This window comes from Bactrocera neohumeralis, chromosome 4 (genome assembly GCF_024586455.1).
Source record: "Bactrocera neohumeralis isolate Rockhampton chromosome 4, APGP_CSIRO_Bneo_wtdbg2-racon-allhic-juicebox.fasta_v2, whole genome shotgun sequence".
NCBI lineage: Eukaryota > Metazoa > Arthropoda > Insecta > Diptera > Tephritidae > Bactrocera > Bactrocera neohumeralis.
In genome coordinates, this window is record NC_065921.1 from 27285853 (window position 1) to 27302880 (window position 17028).

Sequence of the window (17028 nt, forward strand, 5' to 3'; positions counted from 1 at the left end):
AGGAAACAAAAAAGTCCGGGAGCCACATCTGGGCTGTAGGACAGCTGCGGAATCGTTAGGATGCCGCCCTTGGTTAGGTAGCTGTTCACAAGAAAGACGATGTGAGTCGGGGCGTTGTCGTAGTGCAACTTCCAATCGGCTGCGATGTTTTGTCGGACCCGACTGCCCCTTCGTTTGAATCTCTTGAGAACTTCCACGTAAAACTTGGCATTGATGGTTTGTCCAGGAGGAAGAAATTCATGGTGGACGATGCCTTTGATGTCAAAAAAAAAAAAAAAAACAATAAGCATCGTTTTCACTTTGGATTTGCTCATTCTTCCCTTTTTTGGGCGAGCAGACGCCAGCTTGTGCCACTCGGAAGATTGCCTCTTCATCTCGGGATCATACTTAAAGATCCATGACTCATCACCTGTGATAACGTTATTCAAAAATTGACGTTCATTTTCACACAAAATTTAATCGCGTACCTCTGCTCTAACTAACGCTGTATTTTCGGCTTGCACCCTTCAAAATGTTTGTCCTGACTCTCCAGGTGCTCGGAGACAACTGACCAGCCGCTCGCTCGTTAGCTAGGAACGCCCTCTACCGGATCCAATCGATGCGCGCACGCTCCGAAATACAATCGCTGCGGAAGAAATACAGTCCTATTACTTTCCAAACAACACCTGTAATATATAGTTTAGTTGAATAAGGCCTTACTACAAAATCCAGTTAAAATGTGGTTCTAAAAATCAAAAAATGTTAACCCTCCATGAACACAACAAATATTCCATATCCTTAATCTGATTATAAAAGTAACAATTTGATAGATTTTGTAGTATATTTTAAGGAAATTAAATCCACTCCTAGCGAAGCAGATCTACCAAACCAGAGCTCTTTCAGTGCTCTAAACCGGCGTCAAGTGACAATCGAAACTCCGGAGAAAATTATTCATTTTGGAGACGATAACATAAAGAGTACAAAATGTCCTGTGAGCAAGTGAACACAACGTTCTCATTCCCTAATAGAGAAGAATCGACCAATGGTTCGTAATCGGCTGTTCCAACGCCGAAATCTGCACATTATTTATGCGAAAAACCAGCCTTCAATCGGATGAGACGGCACATATTCCACGACGACCATTGCTACAACTTAAGAGCCATTGAAAGAATCAGATTTTTACCAAACCCACTGAGTTGATGGATTAGGCTTAGTTTGGTTACCACGAGGAAAGCACAATAGGCTTAAGTGCGGCCGTTACAGATCAGGCACTCACTCTCCTATTTCAGCCAGCCAACCAAGACCTAAAATATTGTACTTTTAGGTATTTTCCTAAACATGATATTTAGAAATTATTCGCAATTAAAAATACTTACATGTGGGTATAAGGAGGTTAGCTTAATTACTTTCTTGTTAGCTACCATAGATTTGCAAAACCAGGCGAGTGGCGAATAGAACAAACAACTGGTATAAAGCAACCTTACTGGCATAATCAAATAGATATGGAATATCTAGCGGTTATGCTACTTCAATAAGCTGACCACATACTCTCCTATAAAGCATTTGATGGGATAGGAGCATAGAGCTCAAACCCAGCGTGTAAAGAAGGAGCAAATTCGAAACAACTTATTTTAAGTTATTTCATTCTCATTACTTTTTAAGTCCAAATATAAACAAGGGATGTATATTTTAGTACCACATGTTATAGGTAGTAGGCTCAGTCTGTTTAAGTTACGATGTCAAAACAGCGTGACGCCGCAATTGTCATGATAGTGCAAATTGATTTCAGTTATTTTCCCCCACTCATTTATTCACCCACTTAGGCCATGCAATGCGGCTATTGCTCAAGTGTAATGTGTATTAACATTAAAAGTGTGTTAAGAAATGGTAATAGCAATAGTCAATTGCAGCAATGTGCAGACGCAAAGTTTAACGAGCTTGCGATAGGGTGTAAGAAAGACATTTAAACATACACACATACATATATGTACATAGTTACATATTTGCACGCGACTAAGCTAGTATGTACCAATATATTGGACTTTCGCAGTACAATTTCGGTGTTATTTAATCTTAATAAAACTTTCCGCTTACTTCACTTCACTTTTACTTTCATAGTCACCAAAGCGAGTTGCCTTTAATTTTATTTTGGGTACCACTGCAGACATTTGTGGGCTTAACGGCATTTGTATTTTGTATTTTTGGGAGAAGCATTAAATGTTAGTTCTTTTTTTATGGCGTAAGGAGGATTTAAAATGCCTTTGCACCCTGTAGGGATTGCCATCCTGCGTGAGTGGTACCGCTTTCGCATTCTAAACAAGGTTTCCAAGATGGACCTATTGCAGGTCAGTTTCTACTCTCTGTCTCCGTCCAGGAATGCCTACAGCTTTGTAGCCAGCATTAAGCTCTTTGGCTCACCTTCTCGAATTCTCCGGGGTTGATGATGCAAAGTCTGCGTCCATGTACCTTCTTTTTAGTGCGTACTATTTACATAACAGAAAATATTAAGACTTTGTTCATAATTTAAAAATTCTTAATTTATTCTTCAAAATCTATGACCGCCCCTCAAAGTAATCCCGCTTGGCCGTAATACACTTGTGCCACTGTCAACATAACCTTGTTTTTTACCTGATTTGACGTTTTTTTTTTTGGCTGCCACTCACCTTTTCCACGATATTCGACCGATTGATCGTCAGTTTGCAGATCGTAAAGATAGATTCAAGACTCATCGCCGGTAATAATACATTTTATGACATTCTGTTAGTCGGAAAACATTGTTTCACAGACATTAACGCGACGGTGTTTTTTCGAAAAAATTAAGCGATTTTGGAACCAATCGTGCTTTCACTTTACTTAGGTCCCAGTGATCTTTCAAAATGGTTTTCACTGACCCTGCCGATATTCCAATGATGCCAGTGAGATCTCTGACTTTTAATCGTCGATTCTCTAGCACTAATTGCTTTATTGTATTGACGTGTTGATCATCAGTTGATGTTAATGCCGTCCTGGACGTGGTTCGTTGTCAACCCTTTCCCGACCTTCTTTGAATAATTTGTACCAATCAAAAACACTTGTTCGCGATGTATGTGTATATCTCCTAAATCACTGAAGCTACAACGACCAAATCGCCCAGCACGAATATTACAAGAATCCAAAGAAAACCCCGCTCACTCCCCATATAACGGTACTGTTCAAAACTACTAAAAGCACAATCAATCGATAACTGAATACGCCAGAAATGTAAAAATTTGCCGTCGGGATAGTATGACAAGGCGTTATAGGAACCGTGGTAAAATTTGGACGATGGGCGTGGCACCGCACACTTTAAGGTGTAATCCCATCACTCGGAACTCGACTGACCGATTTCCATTAAATTTGGAACGTGACATTCCTTTCATATTCTTATATCAAAATGAGCGAAATCGGGCAATAACCACGCCTACTTCCCATATAACACAATTTTAAATTCCAATTGATTCTTTTACTTTACAGTACAGAAATCAAAAAGCAATTGAAATAATGAGATTAAACTTTGCACGAATTATACCTTTAGTGTATGCCAATTTATGACAAAAAATTGTTCAAATCCAACCAAAGTTGTTCAAGACCTTAGGTACCCAATATGTGGACCACAGTATCTATAGTTGACTTTTGTTTGAAATTATCGGCCAATTTGTGAAATATGCAATAGAAATTCAGATGGAATCCTTTTCCTGCAGTAGTAATTCTGTGTATCCAAAATGGGTGGAATCGGGTCAATACTTCCATTAGCCCCCATATACCTAATATAAAGATTTTCGAACTTCCTGGTGACTTTATGCTGGATATATCGGCCAATATTTGAATTATGTCAATGAATATTTCAGCACGTATTTGACTCATAACAGTATATCATTGTGCCTAAAATGAATACAATTGGGAGAAAACTTTACCTAGCCTCCTTATGAATCCTCCAGGATTTTCGAACATCCGGCTGATTTTGTATAATGACTATGTATAATGATTTTGTAGTTTTTAAACAAATCTTATGCCGAATATATCGGGTGATTTTTAAAGCTTGATAACTTTTTAAAAAAAAACGCATAAAATTTGCAAAATTTTTTTTGGTTCATGACATTTACTTTTTGAAGATAATTTCATTTAAATGTTGACCGCGGCTGCGTCTTAGGTGGTCCATTCGGAAAGTCCAATTTTGGGCAACTTTTTCGAGCATTTCGGCCGGAATAGCCCGAATTTCTTCGGAAATGTTGTCTTCCAAAGCTGGATAGTTGCTGGCTTCATTTCTGTAAACTTTAGACTCGTACTGCCCCACAAAAAATAGATAAAGGCGTTAAATCGCATGATCTTGGTGGCCAACTTACGGGTCCATTTCTAGAGATGAATTGTTCTCCGAAGTTTTCCCTCAAAATGGCCATAGAATCGCGAGCTGTGTGGCATTTAGCGCCATCTTGTTGAAACCACATGAGTCAACATTTAAATGAAATTATCTTCAAAAAGTAAATGTCATGAACCAATCTAACGTTTCAAATAAAGAACCGATGAGATTTTGCAAATTTTATGCGAAAAAAAATTATCAAGCTCTTAAAAAATCACCCGATATATAGGTCAGTGTATAAGTTATATATGGTATATGTATATATAAAATTGCTTAGTTTCGATCCTCTGGTTGACGTTTTACATTGTAAGATATTTCCCTGGCTTTGATTCCTGCAAGTTGCAGGAGTATAAAATGTTCGGTTCCACCCGAACTTAGCCCTTTCTTACTCGTTAATTTAAATATTGGCCTCATAACTATAACATAAAATAATTCACCATGTTATTCTCCAATTGCTTTCGAAATAAACTGACCACCTGTTGATTTTCGTGGTGTTAATTTTTTAGGTATACACACCAATACAATTTATGTAGCACTCATGTACTCATACGCTTGAGAATTCTACAGAATTTTATTGTTTTAGACGGAGCAAAAATTTTAATAAACTTAAAAATTAGCACCAGTTCGTTACTAGTAGATAGCAAATAGTTCTAGGTTAATTAATATTCAAGGTTCTTAATGTTTTGTTTCGTTTATATTTGGGCCGAATTCACACCTTTAGTAATAACTATATTGTAAACTAAAATAAATTTAGAAGAAAATAAAAATAAAACAAAAGAAGAACAAATAAAAGCAACAGTGAAAAATGTGTTAGAGTAAATATTAAATTTTTAAGTTGTCCAAAATCAAACAAGCAATTTTAACACAAAACAATTACAGAAGGGCAAAGTTCGAGTGAAGCTCCGAACAGTTTATACTCTCGCAAGGTAAAGTGGTATACAAGATTTTGGTATATAAATTGGGACAAGAAAGTACCCGGAAATCGTAACTAAAATGCAAAATATTCAATTCATTAATATTTATTTTGTCGCCTTCAAAGTAATCCCCACCAGATGCAATATAATATACTTATGCCAACGATTTTTCCAGTCCTCAAAACACTTCTTCAGCGAATTTTGTTTTATCTCTTTGATCGACTGAAAACGGGTTCCAAAGAGCGACAATTTCACTTTGAAGAATAAGAAAAAATAACAAGGATCTGGTAAATACAGTGGTTGATTGATGATATTAATTGCGTTTTTTGGCTTCAAATACAGTCAAAATTGTACTGCTTTTGAAAAAAAATGCAGCTTTGTCGGGGCGAGTCAAACCAGAACGCGTTTCATACACAAAATATCCACCAAAATCATTCGAATGGACTCGTTAGAGATGTCGAGCTCTCTTGCCATCTCTTTAACCCTTGCCTGACAATTTTCAAGCACCATATCATTCACTTTTTTAATATGTGACCTGGTCAATCAAAAAAAAAGGAGATAACGAGAAACTGCTTTTCCCAGAAAACTAGTTTTCGCACGTTAGCTCCCTTTTCGTAGACCAGGTCACATTTCATCAGTCACGAACGAGGAATGTCTCTAACGATCCCCCTCGAGCGTTTTTGAAGGCTTTATGCCACTCGTAGGCTTGTATGTTTTACAAAACTGAATCACCGTAAGCTTTTTTCCAACAATCGCATCGATTCCGCACACGAAATTTGTTTAGAAATACAAATATTTGACACAAATTCTATCTTCGATATTTTTATGCATTGCAAAAATTGCAACACACTACTGAGGTGTTTCGAATTAATCAGCTGCTGTAAACTGGTTCACCAGAACGCTCATACTGGGCATAGTAATAATGGACAGTCCTACCAACTTAGCAAACTAAATTTTTTTGAAATCTCATTTACCCGAGTAATTTAATTACAATTTCCGAGTACTTTTTATCACAATGTATGAGGAGTGGGCGTGATTTTACCGCTTTTGCGGTATGCATGAAGAAGTGCCAAAAAGATTTCGTCACAGCAAGTTTAGTTGAGTTATCTTCAGTTCAGTATCTTGTATCAAGTTTCATCTAGATGTCTCAATTGTTATCGTCTGGCAGTTAATTAGTCCTCAACCTAATAACTAACCAATAGGGGGGATGTATGTGTTTTTTAGAGGTTGTGGATAAACGAAGTCAGCTTGTTAGAGAAATCCTATTATTTTACAGCTTCTATCCTACCTTATATAATCACTTATATAATTTCCTTGCAAAGAGTCTCAACTGGGTCAAGTAAAATATTTTTCTGATTGTTTTAGGAGGAGTATTTTCTGGTCAATTCCTTTATTTCCTCTGAATAAGTGAGATGATGTGGGTGCTAATGATCCTGACACATGCCATACTCCCTAAAACCTCACACAACCTCTAAACGAAGTCCGATTGTCATAGAAATTTTACTACTTATTTTATAGGTTCTATCCTACCTTATTTAATCACCTATATTATTTCCAAAAAGTCTCAACTGGGTCAAGTTGAAGGACGAATGAGGAGTATTTTATGTTCAGTTCATCTGCGAACGCAATTATTTCCCAAAGGGTTCTTTACTTTCTCAGAATAAGTGAGCTGATATAGGCGCTAATGATCCTAAAACATGTCATTCTACCGAAAATCTAGATCTAAAATACCATCGGCCAGCGCTTTTTTCTGCTCAAATTTTTAGATGAATAATTCTTGAATTAGAGAACAGTTTCTATTTACAGTTACCTTACTATCCTTAGAAAGAATTTGACTTTAAACGGTCTTATTATTGTACGGTGTCAAAAAAGTCGCTATAGAATCTTGCTCTTTCTTTAGATTATCTCACATTACTCGCGGTAGTGTTCAATAGACACTTAAAGCTTAAGACTTATGCTGTTTAAATACAATTTTAGAGATTGCATGTGTTGTTCTTCTTTTCTGGCGTAGACACCGCTTGCACTATTATAGCCGAGTTAACAACAGTGCGCCAGTCGTTCTTCCTTTTCGCAATTTGGCGCCAATTCGAGATACCAAGTGCAGCCAGGTACTTTTCCACCTGATCTCTGCAACGGAGTAAAGCTCTTCCTATTTCTCTGCTTCTGTCGGCGGGTACTGTGTCGAATACTTTCAGAACTGGAGTGTGTTCATCCATATGGATGGCAGATGGAGTCAAGTGTAGAAGTTCACGCAAGTGAGGAAAGTTCTCTTAGCGCCATTCAGTTGGGAGTGGCCAGAAATGATTGTTTTACATATGGCTCAAGCAGCTTACGACTTTTGGCCCTAGACTAAGTATCCTCTGGGTAGCCAAAGAACATCCGTTTGAAGACAAGCTAAAGTGAGAAGGAAAACCATCCCTCCCCAGGGTTGACCACTGAGTTTGGAACCCGCCACGTAAAGGAAACAACAGACTCGGATGAAATTGCATGTAACCTATATTTTTTGGTCTCTTCTATTCTTGAGAAGGAAAACCATCCCTCCCCAGGGTTGACCACTGAGTTTGGAACCCGCCACGCAAAGGAAACAAAGACTCGGATGAGATTGCATGTAATCTATATTTTTTTGGTCTCTTCCATTCTGATTTGATATACTTCTCTCATAGTATAACCAGGATACATAAATTCTACTTTTTGTCCAAATATATGTACTCTCGGCATGCTCAACACAAGTAGCTATGTAGTATACGTATAACCACACGCGTTTCAACTTCGTAGCTAACTGTAAAATATATCCATGGATTTGTAATTGCATCCCCACAAGTGCTGGCACCGCCTTCATCCAGTGTTATTAGCAACATTGTGGTCTCGCTGTTGTGGCGCCAGGGCGGTGCACACATACATAAATACATACATATGTATGTGTGTGCATAGCATTATGTGTCCAACACCAGCACACACCATTCACCATTATGGCAAACGCTACTAATTGCGAAATATGTTTGCTTAGCAGCGCTGTGCTGGCTTGATTCATCATTAAAGCCACTTTAGGTCTGACACTTATTGAATTTGTGGCTTTGATTTGGTTTTGCACTTAACTCCACGACACGTGCAAGGACTCGGACGCATGTTGCAAATGCTGAAATTTAATTTAAATCCACTTGATAAGAGGAGAGGGAAAAATAATTCCTTCCCCTAGCACTGGAACTAATTAGATAGAGTGTATACATATTTAAAAATATCAACAACAATTTTTAAATTTTTACTAAACACTTTCTTTCATTTTCTTTTAATGCTTGCAGTTTCCTCGACGATTTGGATCGGTTAGGTGCCAAGGATTATCAACCGACCGAACAGGATATTCTACGCACGCGTGTCAAGACGACCGGTATTGTTGAAGTGCATTTCTCATTTAAAAATCTCAATTTCAAGTGAGTAACCCGCTCCTCTAGTATCTACAAAAACATTTTACTAAAAACAATGGTTTTCGCTCTCTCTCTCTCTCTCTCTCTCTCTCTCTCTCTCTCTCTCCTTAAATAGACTATTTGACGTTGGCGGCCAGCGTTCGGAGCGAAAGAAGTGGATCCATTGTTTCGAAGATGTGACAGCGATCATTTTCTGTGTCGCCATGTCTGAGTATGATCAGGTCTTGCATGAGGATGAGACTACGGTGAGTTGGTATATCACTTAAAATTTGTATATGGTTTTTTCTAAAGTAGGTAGGTAGTAATAGGGCAATGTCTATGTCGTAGTGTCTTTCACAAATGCGCTTTACGACGTTTGAAATATTATAGTTCAAACTTCAGCGGAGCGTTATTACGGTTCCAATGACAATTAGGTCTGTGTAAACGAACCAATTTTTTCCAGCCGATAATTAGCTTCTTTCATTCTTCAACAAGTAAGGAAGTGCTAAGTTCGGGTGTAACCGACCATACTCATACTCTTGCAACTTGCCAGGATCGAACGCACTTTCAATTTTATTAAGATAACTCACAGGGACCATTTATCAGGACCGCATCATGCTTATTGTAAAGACAAGTCAATGGATATTGCCCTGCGTACTATCGTGTCATGATTTGAGGAAGCCATTATTCTTCTTTACTGGCTTGGACACCGCTTACGCGATTATAGCCGAGTTAAGAACAGTGCGCCAGTCGTTTCTTCTTTTCGCTACGTGGCGCCAATTGGATATTCCAAGCGAAGCCAGGTTCTTCTCCTCTTGGTCCTGGAGGTCTTCCTCTTCCTCTGCTTCCCCCGGGGGGTACTGTGTCGAATACTTTCAGAGCTGAAGTGTTTTCGTCCATTCGGACAACATGACCTAGCCAGCGTAGCCGCTGTCTCTTAATTCGCTGAACTATGTCAATGTCGTCGTATAACTCATACAGCTCATCGTTCCATCGAATGCGATATTCGCCGTGGCCAACGCGTAAAGGACCATAAACTTTTCTCTCGAAAACTCGCAACTCATCAGTTGTTGTTATCGTCCAAGCCTCTGCACCATATAACAAGACGGGAATTATGAGTGACTTATAGAGTTTGGTTTTTTTGGAAGCCATTAGGGTTAAGGAATTCGCTGCTAGGACCTTCCTTGGTACTGAAGGTGCTTTTGGGATTGAAGCAAACCGCAAACACCTCATTTTCAATTTTTTGTGCGATAGAGAGATTGAAACGGAATGGGGCAAAACACGTGTTCGACAAAATGTGAGTAGGGGAACGCCACAAGTTGGAGTTCTCTCTCCTCTTCTATAGGTCCTGGTCGTTAACGGTCTGGTTAAAAAACTTGAGAATCGTGTAGCACTTATGGTCAAAGAAAAGATCCTGAGGACCGTGTACGAGTCGACTCAGGTGTATCTCAGCGTCGTAACAAATTGGGCAGTCGGAAGTGGTATCATCATCAACCCCAAATAAAAACGAGATGGTTTTATTTACTAGAAGATACAAGATCCCATGGAATCGATGTCGCAAATGGGAGACATCCTTCTGCATCTGCGGATACAGTGAAATATCTAGGGCTCTTCCTAGATAGGAAGCTTTCATGGAAGCCGAATATCGAAGAGAGAGCAAAAAATTCATCGATTGCCTTATACTGCTGTAGATGCTCTCACCGAAAATGGTCCTCTGGCTCTACGAGACCAAAGTCAAGCCCATTATGTTCTTTGGAGACTTTATGTGGTGGAGGGCTCTAGAAAAGACCACACTTGCAAAGAAAATCTAGAGCGTTCAACGGGCGGCGCTTAACGCCATCTTGTACATAGTGAGGGGCATTGAGCTTCTTTACGGATTGGTAAAACTTGGGGAGAAAGTTGGATGGGGTTTACTATCAGATGAACTCTATCAAGTGCAGCTTCAGACTTCCTGACTATTGCAATGTCTTCCAAGCCAAGGTTGCAGCCATTAAAGTAGCAGTAGATTTACTGTTCCGGAGTGCAGTCTCCTTCAGAGAAGTGACCATCCTATCGGATAGCAGAGCGGCGATATTAGCCTTGAACTCATAAGCAGTGCCTCCAGGGTTGGTCAAGGACTGCCTAACCTCGCTTTCCATAGCATCGAGTGCATTTGTGATAAGACTGATATGGGTACCAGGCCACAGCGTCATCGCAGGAAATTGTAAAGCTGAAGAGCTACTACTAGCCTTATGCACTCAGTAAGGCTAGCCTCTCCCTGGTTGTGGGGCTTTTAACAGGCCATTGCCCTATTGGCGTCCATGCTCTAAGGTTGGGAATCTTGCCAGACGCCATCTGCAGAAGCTGTATGGAAGAAGATTAGGTGGAAACAACTCAATACTTCCTTCTGGACTGTCCCGCGTAAGAAGGAGTCAAGCCCTAAGCACTTGGGAACGCGTAAATTTGTATTGGCTAGTCACGCCCAATTTTTCAAAAATTTTAATCCACTGGTGTCCCATGTCACTGCGATACCTTGTGCCAAATTAAAGTTATATATCTTATTTTGGTGCGTAATTATGGCATGTAGGATTTTTAGAACAAGCAAACAAAACAGTCACCCGGATTTCAACTCGATGATCAACATGTGGGCCAATCAAAATCCGTGAACACCGGAAATTCCATCGAAACTGTGCGTGAATTCATCAAAAATCAGCCGAAATCATCATTGAAATTCATGGAAATGGAATTGAACATCTCCAAAACATCGATTCATCGCATTTTGACCCAACATTTGGGCTTACGAAAGGTCTGTGCACGGTTAGTTCCGCACAAAATGACTGACGACCAAAAATTGCTCAGAATCCAACATTCGAAGGACATCATTAAAGAGGTCAAAAAGGACAAAAACTTCCTCTACAATATTGTGACTGGTGACGAGACGTGGTGTTTCCAATATGATCCCGAAACGAAACGCCAGAGTGCTGAATGGAAGTGAAGACAATGCAGATTTGTTTTTATGATTCAAAGGGTATTTTCCACAAAGAATTTGTTCCACACGGCCAAAACGTTAATGCGGTATTCTACCTTGGAGTTTTGAAGCGTTTGGTGCGCCGTATTCGACATGTTCGACCCGAATATCGCCAAGATGAAAGTTGGCGTTTGTTGCACGATAATGCGCCGTCTCATCGATTGCCGCTTGTGACCGATTATTTGGGCAAAAATCACATTTTAACCATTAACCACTCCCCGTATTCACCTGATATGGCATCCTGCGACTTCTTCCTTTTCGGAAAAATGTATTTCTTTGCCCATGAAAGGAAAGCGTTATGCAGACGTAGAGGCCATGCAAAAGGCTTGCACCGGCATATTGGCGGCCATACCGGCCAACGAGCTAAAACACGCGTTCGACATGCCTTTGGACCGTGCAAAAAGCTGTATTGAAGCAGAAGGAGACTATTTTGAATAAAATAAATTGATTTTGCCGAAAAAACAATTTGTTTTTTTTTTTTTTTTAGTCCTGTTTACTTTGGAACCCACCATGTATATAACCCTATATCTATCTTGATTAGTTTGAGTTGTTTCAAACAACCGTAAGGTGAACGAAAATATGTTGACAGTTCCTTTTTTATAGGTTATATTTCAAAAGTCTAAAATCTCACTAATGTCAAGTACATAACGCGTAAATTTTTCCAAAATTTTTAGCTCTTTACCAACTTGTAACTTTTTTACTGTTATTTCTCATTACAGAATCGTATGCAAGAGTCATTGAAGCTCTTCGATTCGATTTGCAACAACAAATGGTTCACCGATACATCCATCATTTTGTTCTTGAATAAGAAGGATTTGTTTGAGGAGAAGATTCGAAAGAGTCCATTGACAATCTGCTTCCCTGAATATACAGGTAAGCTGCAAAAGGTTTAAATAACCGCAAAGAATTATTACGTAGAATATATATGTATTTCTATTATTTTTAACAACAATATTTCTACTTGTAGGAGGTCAAGAATACAGCGAAGCTGCTGCTTACATTCAAGCTCAATTCGAAGCGAAAAACAAATCAACCTCAAAGGAAATCTACTGCCACATGACGTGCGCCACAGATACAAATAATATACAGTTTGTTTTCGATGCTGTTACCGATGTCATTATTGCCAACAATCTGCGCGGCTGCGGTTTGTATTAAGCAGAAACAACAACAGCATCAACAGCAGCAGCAGTTAAGTCCAGCGCAGCAAACGAACCAAACAACGCATGGCGAAAAATCATTGTCGGACTCCATCACCACCGCTTCAGTTACAACAACTACAATTATGATAACAACAACAACAATTATGTTAACATAACAACAAATGTCACAAGTGCAGCCAGCACTAAAGCGACTACTAAAAAATTTTCAACAGAAAATGTCGTTCGAATATTCGAACATTTTTCGAAAACTAAGAGCACTAACCTCAACTACTGAGCTCATGTCAGTATTTTTGCCGAATATAATGTTCTGATGAACAGTTAATTTAATTTAAAAGTATTGTAAAAATTATTTTTGATGCCAATATTTTACTGTTATCTTCATAAAATAATCGATAGCATTGGAAATGCCAGAAATTTATGTACATACATACATGTAAATGCCAACGATAGCGGTGAGTGATGGATAACTGATTAAATGATTTGTTAAGGCGTTGCACTAAACAAATTGGCGCTGAAAGCGAAGGCTAAAGCAGTTGCCGCAGCGGTAACACACAGCAGTGGAGGAGTGAAATGTACATTTTAGTCAAGCAAATTGAACAAAAACCAACGCACACATACAAACACGCACGTACATACACACAAACACACACACACACCAGAAACATTATTACTAATTAAGCTTACAAAAAAAAACAAAACAAAAAACCAACCGATGAAGAAGTGAAGTGGTAGACACAGAGAAATCAGTAAAAGAAGCAAGAAAACTCTCTAATAATACAGAAAATTTAATTAATTAAATCATAACTGAGATTAAAAACTGGCAACACAAAACCAAAAACAAAAAAGTATAAATTTATTTAGAATTATATAAAGCGTAAAAACCAGGTCATTGTAATGTAAAATTCCGAAACACTGTAAAAAGCCGTTTACTAAGTACATATACACATACATACATGTATAAATATGTATGTATGTATGAACATATTAGAGCAACAGTAAACCGTACAGAATTTGAAGTAAATCAAAAGCAAAAAAACTCAATTTAGAGAAAACGCACCACTACTTCTACACTAGTTTACTGTATATGTATAAACTACATTAGGCTGATACTTAGACGATACAACAACAACAAGAACAAAACAACGGACCGTTTGCTATACTATTGACATACAATATACAAGTACATACATGCATAGAGTTTAAATAAATTGATTGAATTTGTGAATTTCTTAGTGAGTACGCTGTTTGGGGTGAACACACGGCGCACATTGTAACACATACATACATACATGCGTAATTGCATAACCTAAAATTAGCACAAAGATAAACGAACACACAAAGTTATAATTTATAGATTATTTATGATAAATTTTTAATACAAAAAGAATATATGAAATATGTTGTTATGTTATAGTAGACGATACAAGCTGACTTGTGCTGGGAAATTTTTAAGTTTCGTAAAAAAATTATACATTTTTTACTATCTTTTAATGTTTTTTTTCTACTCTTTATTAGTTCTATTTTTTAGTTTTTTTTTTTTAATTTTTCTTTAAAATAATTTTTTTTTAATTTTTTCTTGGAGGTATTTTCTTTTTTAATTTTTTCTTAATTTTTTTTTTAATTTTTTCTGTAAAATATTTTTTTTCTTTTATTAATTTTTTTCTATTCTATTTTTTTGATTATGTTCAAAAACTGTTGACTGTTTCAATTATTATGTTTAAGACTTTATATTACCATAAACTTGTTTTAATGAGATTAATTTTATTTTGCGTTCTCTCGCTCTCAAATTGTGTTGAAAATCGTTGGCTGCTAATGCAACTGTATGACATGGAAAAATTAAAAAAAACTAATTTTTTTTTTTAAAATCTAGAACTTTTTTTAATATAATTTCTAAACAATGTATTTTTTTTATTTTTATTATTTTTTTTTAATTTTAAATTTTTTTAAAATATTTTTCTAGTTTTTTTTTTTAATTTTTTTCTATTTTTTTTATACAAAAAAAATTTTAATTTAAAATTAATTACCGTTATGTAAAAAAAAATGTGAGAGCCAAAGCAACACACGCAACACGTTTTTTTCTGTATTTATTGCGCTTCAAGAGCCTACCTTTCAGTCAAAATCTTGTTTTATTTGTTTTAAATAATTTTTTGTTACATACATACATATATACAAATAGCACGCACAAACACACGCACATACATAAACACAGGCGTACAATAACGTACAATACAATTACATAACATACGAACCGTTATAAAAACCATAAAAAATACATTAAAAAAAATATGTAAAATAAACGAGAGATTTATACTAAAATGCATATTCAACCATTAAAATAAAAATGTATAATAAATTAAAATAAATAAATATTTATGTATTTAGTGAAATGGCATTTAACACAATTTGTGTGTAATTGTTTATACTATGATTACTACTATTATTATTAATGATTATAATTATTATTGTTTATGATATATATGTATGTATAATGTATTATGATAAATGTATATGTATTGCGTATGAGCCGCCAGCTCGTTATAATTGAATTTATATTTTAATTTAATAACTAATTATTTATATATAATAATTTTTTTTTAATTTTTAATTTTTTACTTTTTTATAATTTTAATCATACACGCTTACAGACATGCATTTTTAATTGCATTTGACCTTTTGTTTTGCAAAATAAATTACAATAAAACGTTTTTTAGTTTAATTTATTAAATAAAATTAAAAAATGTTCTAAAAAATAAGAAAATTATATAAAAGATTAAGCAACTACATAACATCACACAAATGCCATGTCAAATATTTAACTTTAAAAAAATTTTGTCTAGTAAAATGTTACGATTTTCTGCTCCGAGCAATTGTTTTGCTCTCTTACTTACTTATTTTCATTGCTTACCGACAGTTATGCACCAACTGTTAAAACTAACCTCATTTTTTTTTTTAATTTTTTCTTGTTTTTTAGTTTATAAATTTGCATCGAAGTTTATACACTTTTTCTTTGTATTTTTATGACAATTTAACCTTAAGTTGCCAACGCTCTCGCGAGTTTCTTCAAAATTGCGCGCGCTTCATTGTTGAAAGCGCGTTCTTCTCATTTTGTTAACCAACGCTTATCGAATATTTTATAGACTACTTCATTTTCTTTAATTTTGTATAAAATATTTAAAACTGTCTTTGCCCCTATTTTACTCTCTGTCTCTCTTATTCTCCTAAATATACATATTTATATATAGATTCGATGCTATCGTAATTAAGTTATTTTAAATAAATAAAATGTACACTGTTACGCACAGATATACTTACTCTTACGTATTATCCACATACTCGTAAGTTGCAATTGTACCAAAAATCAGTTTTAAATAAAGCCTAAATAAATATGTATTTAAACAAATATTATCATTTAAGTGTGCAACAAGTATTTTGCAAATGTTCCGCTTGCAATAAAGTTTAGTTATAGTAGGAAATAGATGAAAATGGTGTGAACACACAATTTTACCGTAATATTAATGAGTTCCACAACCATATGCTGAGCGTAGTAGTTAATGTTTATGGGTTAATAATAAACGTGTTTACGCCAACTATTCGAGTGTTTCAATATTTTGTAAATATTGCGTCTTTTTATTTAAGGAGAAATGTGTTTTTTTTATTTAAAAATTGTTTTCTAAAAAAAATATTTTCGAAAAATAAATTTATTAATTTTTCAATAATTGTAATAATAAACTAATTAATTTTTTCAATAATTGTTACATAATAAACAACTCATTTTACAAAATTTAATGAACTATTTTTTTTTTAATTCAGTTATAGATTTTTTAATTTTATTAAACTAATTAATTTTCTTATTAAATTTTTTCAATAATTGTTACATAACAAAATAAATAATTTCACAAAACTAAATTAATTATTATTTTTTAATTTAATTAATTTTTTTAATTTAATTCAATTATTTAAATTTTTTTATTTAATTTTCCAATAATTGTTAGATAATAAAAAAATCATTTCACAAAATTAAATTAATTAATTTTTAATTTAGTTATATTTTTTTAATTTAATAAATAAATAAATTACTTTTTAATTTTATTATTTTTTTATTTAATTAAATTGATTAATTTTTCAAAAATTTTAATAATATGAGAATAATATAAAATAAAGAATTTCAGTTTTACCTTAAAAATAAAAATTT

The 17028-nt window shown here is 35.4% G+C and overlaps 1 protein-coding gene across 3 annotated transcripts in view; it reads left to right on the forward strand.

Moving 5' to 3' along the window:
* Window positions 1-16426, forward strand: part of LOC126756006 (G protein alpha o subunit) — a 110402-nt gene extending 93976 nt beyond the window's left edge. For all 3 annotated transcript variants that reach the window (XM_050468794.1, XM_050468793.1, XM_050468792.1), the window contains exons 5-8: window positions 8568-8696; window positions 8806-8935; window positions 12396-12549; window positions 12644-16426. In XM_050468794.1, coding sequence (XP_050324751.1) covers window positions 8568-8696; window positions 8806-8935; window positions 12396-12549; window positions 12644-12831 — 601 coding nt within the window. In that variant the 3' untranslated portion in view covers window positions 12832-16426. The remainder of the gene's footprint in view (window positions 1-8567; window positions 8697-8805; window positions 8936-12395; window positions 12550-12643) is intronic.
* Window positions 16427-17028: the final 602 nt, after the last annotated feature.